The 19,516-nt window shown below is 40.0% G+C and overlaps 1 protein-coding gene across 2 annotated transcripts; it reads left to right on the top strand.

The window, feature by feature from the left end:
* The first annotated feature begins 266 nt into the window (after window positions 1-266).
* LOC149197992 (cullin-3A-like) lies at window positions 267-17,822 on the top strand. 2 transcript variants are annotated; one of them, XR_016254793.1, is made up of 5 exons: window positions 267-390; window positions 1,201-1,502; window positions 1,896-4,029; window positions 4,336-4,573; window positions 17,548-17,822. XR_016254793.1 is itself a non-coding variant. In XM_089406045.1 (3 exons), exons 2-3 carry the CDS (start codon window positions 1,342-1,344, stop codon window positions 3,940-3,942), a joined length of 2,208 nt encoding a protein of 735 aa, XP_089262171.1. In that variant the 5' UTR covers window positions 267-390; window positions 1,201-1,341; the 3' UTR covers window positions 3,943-4,311. The 2 variants fall into 2 exon arrangements, 1 of the variants encoding a protein (XP_089262171.1); XM_089406045.1 differs by lacking the exons at window positions 4,336-4,573; window positions 17,548-17,822 and having other exon boundaries at window positions 1,896-4,311.
* The last annotated feature ends 1,694 nt before the right edge of the window (window positions 17,823-19,516 follow it).

Here is a 19,516-nt window from a genome sequence, read left to right as displayed (position 1 = left end):
CTATTTTCATCATTTTTATCTTTACATAATAATTTGACTATTAAAATTTATAAACACACTCTGCCACATATAATATATCTTACTTAGATGTGCATCTATAACTTTTGAAAAATAAACCTGTAATCTTAACCATTAAACCCGTGGAAAACAATAACTAAAACCATTAATTATATATATAAAAAATTAAACTAATAATCAAATATTTTAATTAATTAAAATTAAAATTTAGTGTTTTGGTGTCACATATATATATATATAAGGGTAATCTTTCACGTCCATTACTGCGAATGTGACGACATATAATGATCTGCGAAAATTAAATTTGTTGAATACATCAGAGTAATCTGTTGGGTGCGGGCACCACGTCGTTGGGAATTATCAGCGTAGCAGGTAACTCTAAAAGCCTCGGCCTCTTCTTGTTTTACGTCTTGCTTTGCCTCGGTTCGATTCCGAGGAACGCCGGAAAACCCTGTTAATTCGGTTACCATTTCACAATTTCCCGTCAAATGAAAATCTGTTTTTTGAATTTAATTAAAAAAAAGAATGGTCTGCTTGTTGAAATCCAACATTTCGGCGTTGAAGAATGAACAAATAATTGGGTTTTGTTTAGAAATAGGATCTTTGAGGGCACTCGGCTGATAATGAAACCCCGACAGCCAGGAACCATTAGGTTTTAGGTTTGTTTTACCCTGTGACCGTTAAATTTTAGCTGTGTTTTGTGCTGTACACTAAAACTTAGCTTTGCTTTACACCCTACCCATTATATTTGAGCCTTGAGGGGGTTTTAAACGTGGAATTGATTCTTTCTTTGTTACATAGCATTCAACTCTGATTTTTTTCTGCAAGTGTTTTGAGCTTTAACACCTTATTTTATGCCATATTTTGGGCAATTTTCTGATTCAGTGTTTCTGAGTCAGAGAAAGTTTCAGGGCCAATTATGGGCATTTGGATAATTTTTCCAAAAAGATTAGCCAATTCAAAATGATCATTTTCCCAAACTTATGTTGTAGTTGAAAATATTGCCAAAGTTCTCTACAGAATATAAGTATTCCACAGTTTTGAAAATTTTACAATTTTTTTTGGCCAAATCTTTATATTAATATTTTGATGATTATAATTATTCTCCGAGGTTTGTGCAAATTGATATTGTGTGGAAGCATGCATTGATTGGGTAGTAAAGGTTCTCGTTTTACTGTGCAGAGCTGCCACATTCCAGATCTATTGGATAAAGCAGTTTTCATTGTGTCAGCAGTGATAAATTTTGTTTCATAACGGACGCAAACCGCATATTATTTTCGAGTAGGAAAAAGGGCTTGAAGGAGGAAAACAAAGGAGGAAAACATGAGTAATACAAGGAGAAGAAATTTTAAAATTGAACCATTCAAGCACAAGGTGGAGATGGATCCAAAGTATGCCGAGAAGACATGGAAGATTATAGAGCATGCGATACATGAGATTTATAATCACAATGCCAGTGGTTTGAGTTTTGAAGAGTTGTACAGGTGCGTGGAAATGTTTGTTAGACTTTCCATCTTGTTTAGTTTTATGGGTAATTTTTTTACTTGCAATGAATTGAATGATTATCATACACTTTTTTCCTTGTAAATTCCTTGGTTTAGTTAGCCAATTAAACTGACCACTACATGGCCACCATATATATATATATATATATATATATATAATCAGCTGAATCATTGTGGATAATGTTAAATTGAGTTTCTGAATAGTTCAGTGACATGCTCTGTCAATTGCAACTAACAAACAGCTAAATAAGCTATTTGAATTTTGCAGAATTAACAATGAAATTGATTTTCTTTTTAATTTTGTAAGAGGAATTACAAAATAACTTACCCTATTTATTTGTGTTTTTTTTTGCATTTTACCTTTTGTCGCAGGAATGCATACAATATGGTGCTTCACAAATATGGGGAGAAACTTTATTCAGGTCTGGTGACAACCATGACAGTGCATTTAAAGGAAATAGCAACAGTGATTGAAGCTTCTCAGGGGGGTTTGTTCCTAGAGGAGTTGAATAGGCAATGGATGGACCATAACAAAGCACTACAGATGATTCGAGACATCCTGATGTATATGGATAGAACATTTGTCACCAATTCCAACAAGACCCCAGTCAATGAACTTGGACTGAATCTGTGGAGAGATCACATTGTCAAGTTACCAAATATTCGTGATAGGCTGCTAAATACCCTTCTTGACCTTGTACACACAGAGCGGACGGGTGAAATCATTGATCGAGGTTTAATGCGTAATGTCATTAAAATGTTGATGGATCTGGGTCCTTCTGTTTACCATGATGATTTTGAAAAGTCCTTTTTGGATGTTACGGCCAATTTTTACAGAATAGAGTCCCAACAGTTTATTGAATGTTGTGATTGTGGTGATTATATGAAGAAAGCAGAAAGAAGGCTAAATGAAGAGATGGACAGAGTTTCAAATTACTTAGATCCAAAGAGCGAGATAAAGATTACCTCTGTTGTTGAGAGGGAGATGATCGCAAACCACATGACGCGGCTGGTCCACATGGAGAACTCTGGATTGGTGAGTATGCTTGTGAGTGACAAGTATGAAGACTTGGGGCGCATGCATAGCTTGTTTCGTCGTGTTCCCAGTGGGTTGCCAACCATCCGGGATGTTATGACTTCTCATTTACGTGACACAGGGAAGCAATTGGTAACTGATCCAGAGACGCTGAAAGATCCAGTTGACTTTGTGCAACACCTTCTTGATATGAAGGATAAGTATGACAAAATTATTAGCATGGCATTTAGCAATGATAAAACTTTTCAAAATGCTTTGAATTCATCATTTGAATTCTTTATTAATTTGAATACAAGGTCACCAGAATATATTTCTTTGTTTGTTGATGATAAACTTCGGAAGGGTCTAAAAGGAGTCAGCGAAGAGGATGTAGAAGTAGTACTTGACAAGGTAATGATGTTATTCCGCTACCTTCATGAAAAGGATGTCTTTGAGAAGTACTATAAGCAGCATTTGGCTAAGCGTCTCTTGTCAGGGAAAACTGTTTCAGATGATGCTGAGAGGAGCCTAATTGTGAAATTGAAGACAGAATGTGGTTATCAGTTCACTTCGAAGTTGGAAGGTATGTTTACAGATATGAAGACTTCCAGGGACACTATGCAAGGCTTCAATGCATTGTTGGCTGGCTCCAATGAAGTCAGCGAAGGGCCTACTTTGGCCGTGCAAGTTCTCACAACAGGTTCATGGCCAACACAGCCAGGTGCATGTTGCAACCTGCCCACAGAAATCTGGGCTGTGTGTGAAAGGTTTAGGGGATACTATCTCAACACACACACCGGTCGGAGATTGACATGGCAGACTAACATGGGAACTGCAGACCTAAAAGCAACCTTTGGTAAATCTAGGAAACATGAACTTAATGTTTCCACTTATCAGATGTGTATTCTAATGCTGTTTAATTCAGCAGATTGTCTGAGCTATAAAGAAATTGAACAGGCAACAGATATCCTAGCTGCAGACCTGAAAAGGTGCTTGCAATCTCTTGCCTGTGTGAAGGGAAAAAATGTACTGCGTAAAGAACCTATGGGCAGGGATATAGGTGAAAAAGATACATTCCAGTTCAATGACAGTTTCACCAGCAAGTTTTACAAGGTGAAAATAGGAACAGTGGCTGCACAAAAAGAAACAGAACCAGAGAAGCAGGAGACTCGTCAGAAAGTGGAAGAAGACAGGAAACCTCAGATTGAAGCAGCTATTGTCAGGATTATGAAAGCTAGGCGTGTTTTAGACCATAATAATATTGTTGCTGAGGTTACAAAACAGTTACAAGCAAGATTTTTGCCTAATCCTGCAGTTATAAAGAAACGCATTGAATCCCTCATTGAGCGGGAATTTTTAGAGAGGGATAAGAATGATAGGAAACTGTATCGATACCTTGCTTGAAAGAAACTGTACTGATTGGCTGCATGCTTCACTGGGCAGAAAGGGATATATATTTTTTGGGGATCTGATATTGATCATGTGCATCGGGTTTGTTCTAAAATGCCTCCACATGAACTCTAATTTTTGAAATATGCTTTGCACATCAAGCTTCCAGAAAATCGCCTTTGTATTGGATATTGCTTTTGTGAGAAATTCTTCATTCACTCTTTATACGTCTCAGCCTGTGTTGTACGCACAAGTTATTGTGATCTTGAAATGGCAGTTCCTAGCAAATTTTCATGGCTGGCTTTGTTCTTTATGTTCCCTGTTGCTGCAGAAAGATTTAATAAAATATAGTAAATGACAAGTGATCATGGTATTGAGGTGAAATTTCCTGTTCAATATTTATTGCAGGTTTTGTTCCTGACTTTTCCTGTTGCCACAGTATCGTTTTGAGAAACCTGATTACTCTTAGCTTTTGTGCCAGCTTATTCAAAGGAGCAAAACAGTTTTATAACAGAAATATTGGCAGAGTTACTGATGATTTGATTTCTGAATTTGTACTTCCATTGACAAGCATATGCCATAAATGTTCGATGCCCAAACACAGTGCTTGTGAATTCATTCTGCTGGGGGAATCTGTTAAATTATGGTATGTTCTATGCTTAGAGCAGTTTACTTATTTTTCTTTTTACTAATTACAGATTAGCAATTACATATACATTAAGTAAAGTGCAGATAGAACATTAAATGATCAACAGAAAATAAGCCGAGACCAGAGACACAAGATGTAGCGGCTAATCATGGACAAACCCCAATGCGGGGAATGATCTGATAATGAGATCTAAGACAATAATAAGGTATTACAGAGTTATGTGCATGGATGTGCCTATGTTATTTTGTGTAATGGATTGATCAGATCGTGAAATACATAGACTTTGAAGCAGTTAAAGACTATAATAGACAAACACATAAAAACACAACAGTTTTAATAAGGAGTTCACCCAATACTCCTGGGCTACATCTCTTGGGCTAACTTTCAGTGGTGGCTTCTCTATCAAGTCTTCAAACAGAGTGTTTACAATAGTGAGCTCAGTTTGAGCCCCACACACAACAGATGCATTTACAATAACTTCACTTGAATCCCTCAAGCTTCCTCTGAGTACACAGACTTCCTCACAACTCTCAATATCTGTGCAAACTCTGTCCCGCATTTGCTTGCAACACTGCCTCCCTTGTTGCTCTCTCTGTTTGTGGCTTTAAAGCCAACGCTGCTTGTTCGTTTCATATCCTCGGCTCTCTCCTTGGCCTTTGAACGCTTTGAATCCCTATTCCGCAGCACTAGAGTGCCTCGGGCCTCTGAAACGACAGTGTTCTGTTTTTACAGTGAAAATACATTTTAACAGAGAAAATCTGCCAAAACTCAATATACTGGACTTCAAAGTCCTTTAAATATGATTCATTCCCCTATCGGGTTCGTTCACAAGTCGCTATCGCATATCGGAAGGGCTCCGTCCCTTTGTGTTTTGGAAATACAACAAAATCGCGAAAATACATTAAAAATGGCTCTGTTATGGACTTGAAATTATATCAAATTTCCTTTATACTGCTATCGCATCCGGTTGTCGCATGGTGTATTGATATCGGCTCCTCTGCACAGTGCCGATGTGATGCGGCGATGCAATATATCGCAATCGCTCATCGCAATAACCCTCGGGCTGTTTGTAAGTGCTTCTGCAATCCCCTGATAGTGATCTGACGATGTAATATGGGTCGTTGATTTGCGCGTTTGATCGACGGTCCAGATTAACTTTGCCAATCGCCGTCGCATGCATTATGTGGATCCTGTCAATTCCGCTAATCGCTGTCGCAAGTCTCATGTGGATCCGGCTGATCTCTGCTGAAGGTCACCGCCGATTGCGATTGCCGATCCGATCTGGACCGTTGATCGGCCAGATCGGACGGCTACTGTGTATTATTGGTTCCGCCTCCGTTACTTTGTTTTTTTCCATTAATTTCACGGGTTTTGTCTCCTGATAGTGTATTAAAAGGCTGTCTTATGCAATTTCTCCTTGGTTTTTAGCATGATTTTCGTAGTTTTGAAGACATAGAGAGTGTTTCTTGGATCCATTTGGATCACGCCTTCCCACTGAAAAGGCTTTTGGACCACCAAAATTTGGTTTTCAAGCATCGCTTAAGTGAGGATACAGTTGCCTCACTTGCCCAATCTCTATCCATTTTGCACTGCTGGGTTTTGAACCTTTGAGTCCAATTCTTAGGTACTCAACATCTCTTCTGCACGTTGTACTCACCTTCCTGTTCAGAACTGTATCTTCCTGCAGCTCATTGAGGTATTCAGGCAACAGATCATCAATGGAAGACAATTGACTTTGCTCTTCAAGATCTTCAATTAATGAAGGTTCAAACAGTCTTAAATTTTTTGCATTTACTACTGAATAGATGTGCTGGCAGATCAAGGTGGAAAACGTTCTCACCAATTTTCTCAAGTACCTTAAAAGGCCCATACCTTATTGGCTTCAATTTCTTTCCTTCACCTTGCATTCTGTCCTTGCTGATATATAGTCAGACTTGATTGCCAACTTGGAAGCTGTGCTCCACCCGATGTTTATCATGCCTTGCCTTGTATTTGGCTTGGCTCTTTTCCCGCTGTTCCTGCATTGCCTGGGGAATCTCTTGGATTTGTTCAATGAATCTAGTTGCTTTGTCCACATCACTGTGTCTAGCGACTTCTATGTTTTTTTCAAAGACAAAATCCAAGGGAGACTTTGGTATGAAACCAAAACAGGTCTCAAAAGGAGATCTCTGTGTAGAAGAATGTTTAGCACGGTTGTAAGCATGTTGCACATAACATAAGTGTTCATTCCAAAGCTTGGGATGCTTGTTGCAATAACCCCTGAGCAACTGGATCACTATCTTGTTGACTACCTCTGTTTGGCCATCTGTCTGTGGATGAAAGGCTGTACTTTTTTCAGTCTGGTATCCATTAATTCCCACAGACTTGACCAGAACTTCCCAACAAATCGGAAGTCTCGATCAAATACTATGGAAGTGGGTAACCCAAAATGCACCCAGACATGCTGAAAGAACAATTTCGCTATTTGTTCAGCGGTAATCTGCTTATTACAAGGTATTAAAATACACATTTTGCTGAACCTGTCCACAATAACATATAAATAGTCATGACCTTTTCTAGATTTTGGCAGTCCTCCAACAAAGTCCATGGAAACACTTTCCCAAGGAAGGGAAGGGACTAGTAGTGGAGTGTACAAGCCTAGTTTTCTATTGCCGGGCTTACTTTTAGCACATGGTACACCCTCTTACATATCTAGAAACTGTTTCATGCATTCTTGGCCAATAGCAGTATCTTTGTAGCTGTGCAACTGTTTTACTTACACCAAAATGACTAGATATCAGAGAAGTATGTGCCTCCCTAATTATGTTAACTCTTTCCGTTTGTGGAATGCATAGCTTTCCCAAATGATACAAGAGTCTATCCTTAACATAGTAATCCAATTCTTCTACCTTTTTGCCATTACTTAAAGTTGCATATACATCTTTAAAGTCTATATCTTGAGCATATTGTTCAATGTAGCTTTCATGCATTACTGAGTTATGCTTAAGTATAGTAGATGCATTTATGATCAGTCTGGACAACATATCTGCAACTTTATTGTCTATGCCCTTTTTATATCTGATGACTAAATGAAACTGTTGTAGGAAACCCATCCACTTATAGTGTCTTGACTGCTACAGTTTAGTTTGTGAGTGCAAGTACTGAAGTGGCTGATGATCAATATGTATTATTGTTTCTTTGCCCATTAAGTAATGTTTCCACTTCACACTCTGAACTAATGCATACAATTCTTTATCATATGTAGGATAATTAATTACTGCAGAATTAAAAGTCTCAGAATGGTAGCATATGGGTTTACCATGTTGAATCAACACTGCTCCCATGGCATAATCACTGGCATCTGTTTCGATCTCAAATAGTTGTTGAAGATTTGGCAATGCTAGTACTGGTGCTGTACTAATTTTTTCTTTCAAGGTGTCAAAGGCTTTCTGCTGTTTGCCTCCCCATTGAAACACCTTGTTCAATTTTGTCAAAGCGTGTAAGGGAGCTGCAATTAAGGAAAAGTTAGCAATAAATTTTCTCCAATATTGTGCTGCCCCTAGGAAGCTTGTAACTTTTGTAGCAGACTTGCGTTTAGGCCAGTTTACAATGACTGCAATCTTAGAGGGATCTATCTTCAATTCACCATCCCCTACAATATGACCCAAATAATTCAAAGATGTTTTACCAAATTCACATTTTGATAATTTAACATAAAGATTTTCCTTTTTCAAAACATCTAGAGTCTGCTTCACATGTTTCAAATGTTCTTCCCATGTTTTACTAAAGACAAGAATGTCATCCAAATATACAATTACAAAATCATCAATAAAAGGCCCGAGTACATCATTCATTACTCATGAAAGTGGCAGAAGCATTAGTTAAGCCAAAATGCATAACTAGCCATTCATACAACCCTTGCTTTGCAGTGGGTTTTGATGATCCCCCAATCTCTGGGTTCACATTCTTGCCTCTAGTCTCTAGATGGGTAGCCTGGACAGACACCTCATCTATGCTAGTAGGGTTAAACATGAGAATGGTGTGCCTTAAATAGCTGTGTAGACCACTTATATACTTGAACAAAGTTTCAGGTGAGTCTAAAGAAATGCCTAGAATCAAAGCTCTTTTTCTAAATTCTTGGGTGTAGCTTTGTACACTTTGCCCTTTTAATTGGCGAAGAGTTTGCCAACTCATCATAGCTTGCTGCATATAAGCTAGTGGATAGAATTGTTTTTTAATTGCAGAAACAAATTCACTCCAGACAGAAAGAATTTTACCATGTTTCTTCAAGTCAGTTTGTGTCCTGCCTTCCCACCATACCAAGGCAGTGCCTCTAAGGCATAGGCTGGCTAGCTGAATTTTACTCTTGTCTAAATCAATCTTTTGCACCCTGCAATAGACATCAATTTGCCTAATCCAGTTATCTAACTTCTCTGCATTTAACTCTCCATCATATGTTGGCAAATCAAATTTAACATCTAATTTAATCAAAGATGTTTTCTTCTTTTTATTTTCAGGGCTATCAGGAGGTGTGGAAGCTTTTCTTCTTTCTCTTTGCCTTCATAATGGTCATTTCGAAGAGATTCTTCTGTTACTTTGTCATGTTTGGAAGTTGAAGAATCTTCACTTCAACCTTTCTTGATTTCTCTATACATTTTTTCTACCATGGCTCTCATGGTCATGAAACTATTCATGAACTGAGAGTCTGATTCCAAGAGAATTTCTTCTAACATTTTCCTCCTAGGATAGACTCTACCGATTTCTGGGTTAGTTTGAAGCAGTTCTCCTTCTCCTAATTTAAGCTTTGATCTAGTTAGCATTCACAAACAGTCCAACGCAAGCTTGTCTAACCTTAGCAACCTAAAGCTCTGATACCACTTGATCTGATAATGAGATCTAAGACAATAATAAGGTATTACAGACTTATGTGCATGGATGTGCCTATGTTATTTTGTGCAATGGATCGATCAGATTACGAAATACATAGACTTTAAAGCAGTTAAAGACTATAATAGACAAACACATAAAAACACATCAGATTTAATAAGGAGTTCACCCAATACTCCTGGGCTACATCTCCTGGTCCAACCTTCAGTGGTGGCTTCTCTATTAAGTCTTCAAACAGAGTGTTTACAATTGTGAGCTCAGTTTGAGCTTCACACACAACAGATGCATTTACAAGAGCTTCACTTGAATCCATCAAGCTTCCTCTGAGTACACAAACTCCCTCACAACTCTCAATCTCTGTGCAAACTCTGTCTCGCATTTGCTTGCAACACTGCCTCCCTTGCTGCTCTCTCTGTCTGTGGCTTTAAAGCCAACGCCGCGTGTTCGTTTCATATCCTCGGCTCTCAGTCTCTCTGGCCTCTGAATGCTTTGAATCCCTCTGCGAGCGTTATACAATCATTGCTTAACGCATGGAGAGGAGGTGGCCACCTATTTCGCAGCGCTAGAGTGCCTCGGGCCTCTGAAACGGCGACGCTCTGTTTTTACAGTGAAAATACATTTTAACAGAGAAAATCCACCAAAACTCAATATACCGGACTTCAAAGTCCTTTAAATATGATTCATTCCCCTATCGGGTTCGTTCACAAGTCGCTATCGCATATCAGAAGGGCTCCGTCCCTTTGTGTTTTGGAAATACAACAAAATCGCGAAAATACATTAAAAATGGCTCTATTACAGACTTGAAATTATATCAAATTTCCTTTATACTGCTATCGCATCCGGTTGTCGCATGGTGTATTGATATCGGCCCCTCTGCACAGTTCCGATGTGATATATGTCGCTCATCGCAATAACCCTCAGGCCGTTTGTAAGTGCTTCTGCAATCCCCCGATAGCGATCCGACAATGTAATATGGGCTGTCGATCTGTGCGCTTGATCGACGGTCCAGATTAACTCCACCAATCGCCGTCGCATGCCTTATGTGGATCCCGTCGATTCCGCTGATCGCTGTCGCAAGTCTCATGTGGATCCCGTCGATCTCTGCCGAAGGGCACCGCCGATTGCGATTGCCAATCCGATCTGGACCGTTGATCGGCCAGATCGAACGACTACTGTGTATTATTGGTTCCGCCTTCGTTACTTTGTTTTTTCCATTAATTTCACGGGTTTTGCCTCCCGGTAGTGTATTAAAAGGCCGCCTTATGTGATTTCTCCTTGGTTTTTGGCATGATTTTCGTAGTTTTGAAGACATAGAGTGTGTTTCTTGGATCCATTTGGATCAGGGAAACCCTTTGATCAAATCTTCTTTTATCTTCAATAGTTCAGCGGAGAGAAATAGTACAAAATCTGAATTCTATAATTTTATATCAGCAGCAACAAACCCTAGATCAACAAAGTCAAACTTGGTCAAACTAGCTGAAATTGACCTCTAAAATACTTGGTCAATTTCTGGTCAACTTGTCCTCGAACAGCCTGAAGAAACAGCCCTTGAACAACCCCAAAAAGTTCAGTCAATTTGCAGATTTTTGAAGTCAACAGCAGCCCTAAACTAGGGCAGTCAATACCGGTCAAACTAGAGGTTAGATCGCCTCGATTTTTGTGCCAAAAATTGCGGCTTGCCTAGGAGAGGCAACCACACCCAATCCACACTTCTGGAAGGTCAACGTTTGGTCAACGTTGGTTAAAGAGATGACCTGCTGCCCTAGCGTCCTTCTTTCTGCGTCTTCTTTGCCCTAGGACGTCTTCCTTTTCATCCACACGTGAGAGAGAGAGGCTCCTTTTATGCGTAGGAGAGAGAGAGAGAAGATGAGTGAATTGAATTGTCCAAATGAGGAGAATGCTCCTTGTATTTATGTGCAAACATTGAGGTTGAATAGACATGACTGTTGGGCTTATGAGCCTACATAAGTTTGTTGGCCAACCTTGACAATTTGTCCATAATCAAAATAAATTCATATCTCCATAAATACTTATCGGAATCGGATGATCTTTAGATTAATCCTACACCTCTCGATGAGAGGAATCTAGGAAAAATATAGATGCCATAAATAAGGTGATCCACATGGAGTTTGGCTCTAGTTGCCAATTTTAACACTCCCTCTCAACTAGGGAGAACTTCATCTGCAATCCGTTAGACCGCCGCTGCTATCCATCCATCAAATGCACTGTCCTGTACAACTTGACCCCACTCTGCTATGCTCTGCTCTGCTCGAACTATGAAGAAGAAGAAATGATCGAGGATGTATCATACCATCCTCCACTGACCCGAAGTCAGTCTTAGAGTGTGAACCACTCTCACTGATCCCAAATCAGTATCATTGATCACAGATCAATGGAGGTCATCCTAGCATAGGGAGTACGGTAGATACACCGATGCATCCATCGATAGTACTACTATGGTCCCTATCCTCATTTCCCTGATCATTGATCAGATGAGAGTTACTTCCCATGAGTCCCACACTGCATGGGTAGGATGCCTCGACAGGAGAACTAATCATCCTGTCCACAGGAGAACGAATCATCCTGTCCAGTGGATGCCACAAAGAACTAATCATTCTAGCCCACAGGAGAACTAATCATCCTGCTCCACAGTCGCCACGGAGAACGAATCATCCTGGCCTAAAGGAGAACTAATCATCCTGTTTCACAGTGGCCACGGGGTGTCACAAGGGAAGGTTGAACCTTTACCCTGTACATAGTGCACCACCAGGGGATGGTGAGTCGCCCTGTGGTCACATGTCGCTCCAAGAAGTACCCTGCCCCCCCTGGAGCTCCCAGAGCTCAATACATCATTCTCAACCCTCATAAGAGGGTCTTTGAACAACACCAAGTCGTTCTCGGAAAGTCAGGAATTTGACCTTTCCTGGGGGCTTTGTCAAAATGTCAGCGACCTGTTCATCTATATTGATATGTTGGAGCCTTATTGCTCCTCGCTGCACCATATCTCGAATATAGTGGTACATGATATCGATATGCTTGGAGCGATCATGAAATACGAGATTCTCTGATAAACGGATCCTGCTCTGGTTGTCACACAGAATCACGGTGGTATCCAAAGTAAATCTAAACAGCTCACTGAAGAGCTTTCGCAACCAGATTGCCTCACAAGAGGCCATGGTAGCAACAATGTATTCTGCCTCAGCGGTACTCAAAGCCACCGACTTCTGCTTTTTGCACATCCAGGATATCGAGGCAGATCCCAAAGAGAAACAACACCCAGAAGTGCTCTTTCGGTCCACCACATTGCCTGCCCAATTAGCATCAGTATACCCAAGTAGTCTCACATCTCCGACAGTGTATCTCAACCCATGAGTGGTTGTGCCACAAAGATATCTCAACAGATTCTTGGCACCAATCCAATGTGAGTGGTGAGGCTCAACCATATGTTGACTCAATGTGTTGATTGCAAAGCATATATCCGGACGGGAGTTCACCAAGAACATTAATGCTCCGACGAGTTGACGATACTTGGTAGCATTTCGTAAAATAGGTCCGGCAGCCCTACCGCTTAACTTCTTGAAGTCAAGCTCCATCGGGGTAGTTACGGGCTTGTAGTCCACCATGCCGAATCTCTCCAATATCTTCACCACATATTTTCCTTGAGATAGGAAAATCTCCCCTGGTTTCTGCCAAACTTCCAGTCCGAGGAAATAGTGCATAAGTCCTAGGTCTTTCATCTCGAACTCAGAAGCCAACTCCCTCTTACATTCGTGAATGAGAGGGTTCGCACCTGTTAGAAAGAGGTCGTCGACATATAGCACCAGTATGAGAGGCTTGTCATCTATAACCTTAAAGTAAAGGTTAGGGTCGACTTCACTCCTAGTGAATCCCAACTTCATCAAGTAGCTATCGATCCTCTCATACCATGCTCGGGGTGCTTGCTTTAACCCATAGAGGGCCTTCTTCAACCTGCACACTTGAGATTCTCGATCATAAATTTCAAATCCTTCGAGTTGCTCCACATAGACCTCCTCTTTGATCGAACCATGTAAGAACACAGTCTTGAGATCCATTTGATGTAGGTTCCATCCTTGCGAAGCAGCAAGGGCTATGATCAAGCGGATGGTGGTATATCGGGCAACAGGTGCAAATATCTCGTCATAGTCTATACCTTCCTTCTGGGAGAAGCCACTAGCACAAAACGAACCTTATACTTTTCCACACTTCCATCAACTGCATGCTTTATCTTGTAAAGCCATTTTGAAGTGACCACTGCTTTGTCCTGGGGTGTGGGGACCACATTCCAAACATCGTTTTTCTAATGGACTCATATTCCTCGGTCATAGCATCCTTCCATACTTGATGCTTGACGACATCTATGAATGACGAAGACTCATTTTGGATGAACGTGCTCATGATGGTTAGGTATCCCTAATACCTGTTCGGCTTCTTACTTTCACGGAAGGTTTCTCGGGGTGCAATGTGTCCTTCAGCATTATCAAGTGTCCCCCTAAGCCATGAAGGCCTCTTCCTAGAAGAGGAAGGCTCTTGTGGAGGAGGATCAATAGGATCCATAGGTTCTTCCACATCAGGCATCGTCTCATCTTCGTTTTCCTTCGGTTCCCCGGTGTCAGCTTCTTTAGATCCCCTTAAAGTAGGAAAATTGTCTACTTTGCTAAGAGCCATATCTTCGTCAAAGGTGACATCATGACTAATCTGGACTTCCCTTTGACCAACTACATAGATTCTATAGCCCTTAGTATTTTCACTATAGCCCACGAAGATTCTTTTCTTTCCAGATGCACCCAATTTATTCCTTTTCTCTTTCGGCACATGAAAATATACAGGGCTTCCAAAAATTCTAAAATGAGATACGTAAGGTTTCTTACCGGTGAACATTTCTTCGGGAGTCTTAGAACGCAATGCTTGATGAGGGCATCGGTTTTGTACATATACGGCGGTATTTGTAGCTTCGGCCCATAGAAACTTCAGAAGTCTTTGATCATGAAGCACAGCGCGGACAACTTCCACAATTGTATGATTCTTTCTTTCCGCCACACCATTCTGCTCAGGAGTATATGGTGTAGTAGTCTCCCTCTTATTGCCAACCTCCTTACAAAAGTCTTGGAACTCATTGGATTCATATTCAGTTCCATTATCAGTCCTTAGGGTCTTGATCTTCTTTACGGTTTGATTCTCGATCAAGGCTTTGAAGTGTCAAAACCAGGAGAACACTTCATCCTTCTTTTTCAAGAAGTATATCCAAGTCTTGCGAGAATAATCATCTGTAAAAGTGAGGTAATATAAATATCCTCTCAAGGAGTTCACAGGCATCATACCGGATATGTCTGAGTGAACCAACTTCAATATATTGGAGGTCTTGCTTTGGCTTGAGGGGAATGGTCCCCCTTTTAACTTTCCTTCGGCACATCCTGGACATACACCTTCTTGCTCTAATTTGAACTCGGGCATTCCGGTCACCATTTTTCTTACATCGAGTAGAGCTTTATAATGAAGGTGAGCAAACCTCTGATGCCATAGTTCGGACTGAAGAGATGTGTCACAAGTCATGACACCCAGCGGACTTCCACTGACCTAATATAATGAATCAACTTGAAACCCAAGAGTAAAAGCATCTTTAAAGTTCTTTTTCCATACACGTACCTTGCCATCGCTGAAGGCCACCTTGTAGCCTTTGTCTTCCATTGCCGAAATGGACACCAGGTTCTTTTTGAGATGAAGTAAATATAATACATCTTGTAAGTGGATGGTATTACCTTGATTCAATTGAAGAGTGACATTTCCTACGCCTTTCACGGGATATTTTGAATTATCTCCAAGAACAATTTCCAGGTTGGTTTCCTTCTCTATCAGATTATAGAGTTTCTTTGTAACTAGTGAAGTGCCTTGAGGCACCACTATCAATAAGCCAATTTCCCAGCGAGTCTGGGGGAGCAGTAGTAGGTAGAGCTGTTGGTAGATAATATTCATCTTGCTTATTGTTAACAGTGTTAGATTCATACCTGGAATTTCTTGCCTTCTTGAATGGTTGTCCTCTTCCTTGATTTCCAACACTTCTTTTACCTCTGCCATTTGACCTGCCATTCCTTTGATTGCTTTGAGAGGGATTTTGATCATCGTCCCGGTGTGAGTCCCTTTTATCAGGGCACTCCCTTGCATAGTGACTCTTTTTATTACAATTGTAACATCGTCATTTTCTTCCACCCTTTGGTCCAACCTTGCCTTTGAATTTAGCCCCGGAATTGTTTCTTCTTTTAGTATGAGAAGAAAATGCAGAGGGATGACCTTTAAGTATGGGCATTTTTTGCTCTTCCATCCTCGTTTCTTTTTGAATGCGTCTGGCCATTAATTCCTCAAATCCAGGAATTACGTTATTGTTGAAAAGAGTAGTCCTGAATATATACCATTCAGATGGCAGTCCTCCTAGAGTTGTGAGTGTCATTTCCCTGTCAGGAATTACTTCCCCAATAGATAAGAGATCGTTCTTGATCTCGGTGATCCTTAAGAAATATGCTTGCATACTCTCATCTTTGCCCTTCTTAATTTCTTTCAGTTTATTTCTAAGAAACAAGACTTGATTTGCATCATTAACTTTAATAAACTCACCAGTCTATCGTAGAGTTCTTTGGAGGTGTTCAACTCAGAAACATAGGCCACCAAGCGCTTGTCGATAGAGTCCCGGATGATCTTCCTTGCTTTAACTTCTCCCTTGGTCCATTTGTTCCTAACAGCAGCGGATGCATTTGGTGGAGGCTCAACAATCCCGCCTCTCACATGGTCCAACACTTACTGCTCTTCTAATGTTAGATCGAGAGACATCTTCCATCCGTGATAGTCAGACTTCTCATGGAGTTTGTCTTCAGCGGGGAAGTGTGTTGAGGACCCCATGATTTCTTTTTAAGATAGCCTTGCCAACCTTCTCTTTGGTGATTGCTCTTGCTCTTGCTCTTGCTTGGGTGTTGTCATCACCTTAGCTCCGATACCATGTTAAAATATGGTATGTTCTATGCTTAGAGAAGTTTACTTATTTTTCTTCTTATTAGCCATAGATTAGCAATCACATATACATTAAGTAAAGTGCAGATAGAACATTAAATGATCAACAAAAAACAAGCCAAGACAAGAGACACAAGATGTGGTGGCTAGCCAGAGACAAACCCCAATGCGGGGAAATCCTTTGATCAAATCTTCTTTTATCTTCAATAGTTCAGCAGAGAGAAATAGTACAAAATCTGAATTCTGTAATTTTATATCAGCAACAACAAACTCTAGATCAGCAAAGTCAAACTTTGTCAAACTAGCTGAAATTGACCTCTAAAATACTTGGTCAATTTTTGGTCAACTTGTCCTTGAACAGCCTGAAGAAACAACCCTTGAACAGCTCCAAAACGTTCAGTCAATTTGTAGATTTCTGAAGTCAACTGCAGCCCTAAACTAGGGTAGTCAATACCGGTCAAACTAGAGGTTAGATCGGCTTGATTTTCGTGCCAAAAATTGCGGCCTGCCTAAGAGAGGCAACCACACCCAATCCACACTTTTGGAAGGTCAACGCTGGTCAAAGAGATGACCTGCTGCCTTAGCGTCCTTCTTTCTGCGTCTTCTTTGCCCTAGGATGTCTTTCTTTTCATCCACACGTGTGAGAGAGAGAGAGGCTCATTTTATGCATAGGAGAGAGAGAGAAGATGAGTGAATTGAATTGTCCAAATGAGGAGAATGCTCCTTGTATTTATATGCAAATGTTGAGGTTGAATAGACATGACTGTTGGGCTTCTGAGCTTACATAAGTTTGCTGGCCGACTTTGACAATTTGTCCATAATCAAAATAAATTCATATCTCCATAAATACTTATCGGAATCGGATGATCTTTAGATCAATCCTACACCTCTCGATGAGAGGAATCTAGGAAAAATATCAAAAGCCATAAATAAGGTGATCCACACGGAGTTTGGCCCTAGTTGCCAATTTTAACAGAATCACATATTGAATGTTTCTCTCACGCATAGTCTAATCTTTTCGCATAAAATTTTTTCTTGTTTGGTTTTCTCAATGCTCTAAATTAGCTGGAATTTTTTTGTTGCAACAGATTGCTGTTTCTATAGTGTTTTGGTCTTTATGGTACTTCTGGGGACGCATTCAAAAGTGCTGAGTTGAAACTGGGTTTCTTAAGTGAGGTTGGAATTGTCAACATCCCTTGTACATTGCATATTTATGGCTTTGCTCTCTCCCTTTATTTTAAGAGGAAAATTACCCATATCCCTCTTATGGATAAGTAAATATTTTAGAGTGAATTGAATTGAATTGTCCAAATGAGGAGAATGCTCCTTGTATTTATATGCAAACGTTGAGGTTGAATAGACATGACTGTTGGGCTTCTGAACTTACATAAGTTTGCTGGCCGACTTTGACAATTTGTCCATAATCAAAATAAATTCATATCTCCATAAATACTTATCGGAATCGATGATCTTTAGATCAATCCTACACCTCTCGATGAGAGGAATCTAGGAAAAATATCAAAAGCCATAAATAAGGTGATCCACATGGAGTTTGGCCCTAGTTACCAATTTTAACAGAATCACATATTGAATGTTTCTCTCACGCATAGTCTAATCTTTTCGCATAAATTTTTTTCTTGTTTGGTTTTCTCAATGCTCTAAATTAGCTGGAATTTTTTTGTTGCAACAGATTGCTGTTTCTATAGTGTTTTGGTCTTTATGGTACTTCTGGGGACGCATTCAAAAGTGCTGAGTTGAAACTGGGTTTCTTAAGTGAGGTTGGAATTGTCAACATCCCTTGTACATTGCATATTTATGGCTTTGCTCTCTCCCTTTATTTTAAGAGGAAAATTACCCATATCCCTCTTATGGATAAGTAAATATTTTAGATTATTCATGTATAATTCGGAAACAACCCCAAATTTAGAAATGATGAAAAAAAGTTGCTTCCACTGGCATGTAGAAACTTGTCCAAACAAGAGCACATCATCGATAAACATTAGTGTGTAACAGAGACATTTCCTTGTTACCTGTAGACCATTGAAACAACCGTAAGCTTTGGCCTCCACGATTTTCCTGCTCAGCCCATCAATAACCAACAAAAAGAGTAAAGGAGATAAAGAAGAACCCTGTCTAAGTCCCCTATAAACCCTGAAGAAATTCGATGGAACACTGTTGATCAGAACCACATAATTTATAGAGTATAATCCAATCAACGATTCCAATAGATAGTCCAATCTTTAACATAAATTCGGAGAAAATTCCAGTCTACACAGTCATAGGCCTTGTGTAGAACCAACTTTAATACAATAGACTCTTTTTTATGGATTTTAATCGAGTGGATACACTCTTAAGCGGTGGCAACTGCATCTGAGATTGGGATAAATGGGGATCGCTTCATCCCCGCGTTGAAGACGGTGCCCTTGACAGGCCCCTATCGAAATAACCCAATGGGATGCCGAAATCCAATGGAGGCATGGTTGGGTGTTGAAGTTCTAGTGGTTGATTATATATGTATGGGTACACTATCCAATGGGCAACCAAACTCAACGAAGTCTTACTTGGGAGTGGGGATTGCCTACATGTTGAGCTTGGATGCCCCTCGAGATAGTCTAACCCGATTTATCCCATTCTCACACACGAGATTCTGAGAGTACAAAGATTATAAAGAGGCTAAAAACAATATCGAATCATGGAACTCATTTTAGAAAAGGCAATGTAAAACCTACATGGGTGGCTTCTAATGCTTTTGAACATCAAGCCATATATATGTATATATATGATAGACTACAATGATTATAAAAAGGATAAAAAACAATTGTGAATCATAAAACTCATTTCATGGAAGACAATATAAGAGGTGGCTATAACGCATTTGGACATCGAGCCCCCTTGGAGGCCAATCTATAGATGATAAATTTACAATGGAGCAGTACAACAAAATGCTAAATAAGACAACAGAATCATATCCAGGCTAAAACTTAAACCGTCTGTTGTAGCTCATTCTGGCACAGCTGAAATATCAAAGATCTTCAAGAAAGTTCCAGCACAAGATTA

Source organism: Pinus tabuliformis, chromosome 2_2 (assembly GCF_031772625.1).
Source record: "Pinus tabuliformis cultivar Carrire ecotype Pingquan chromosome 2_2, CPIR1, whole genome shotgun sequence".
In the NCBI taxonomy this organism is placed as follows: Eukaryota; Viridiplantae; Streptophyta; class Pinopsida; order Pinales; family Pinaceae; genus Pinus; species Pinus tabuliformis.
This window is presented reverse-complemented; position numbering and strand designations above follow the sequence as displayed.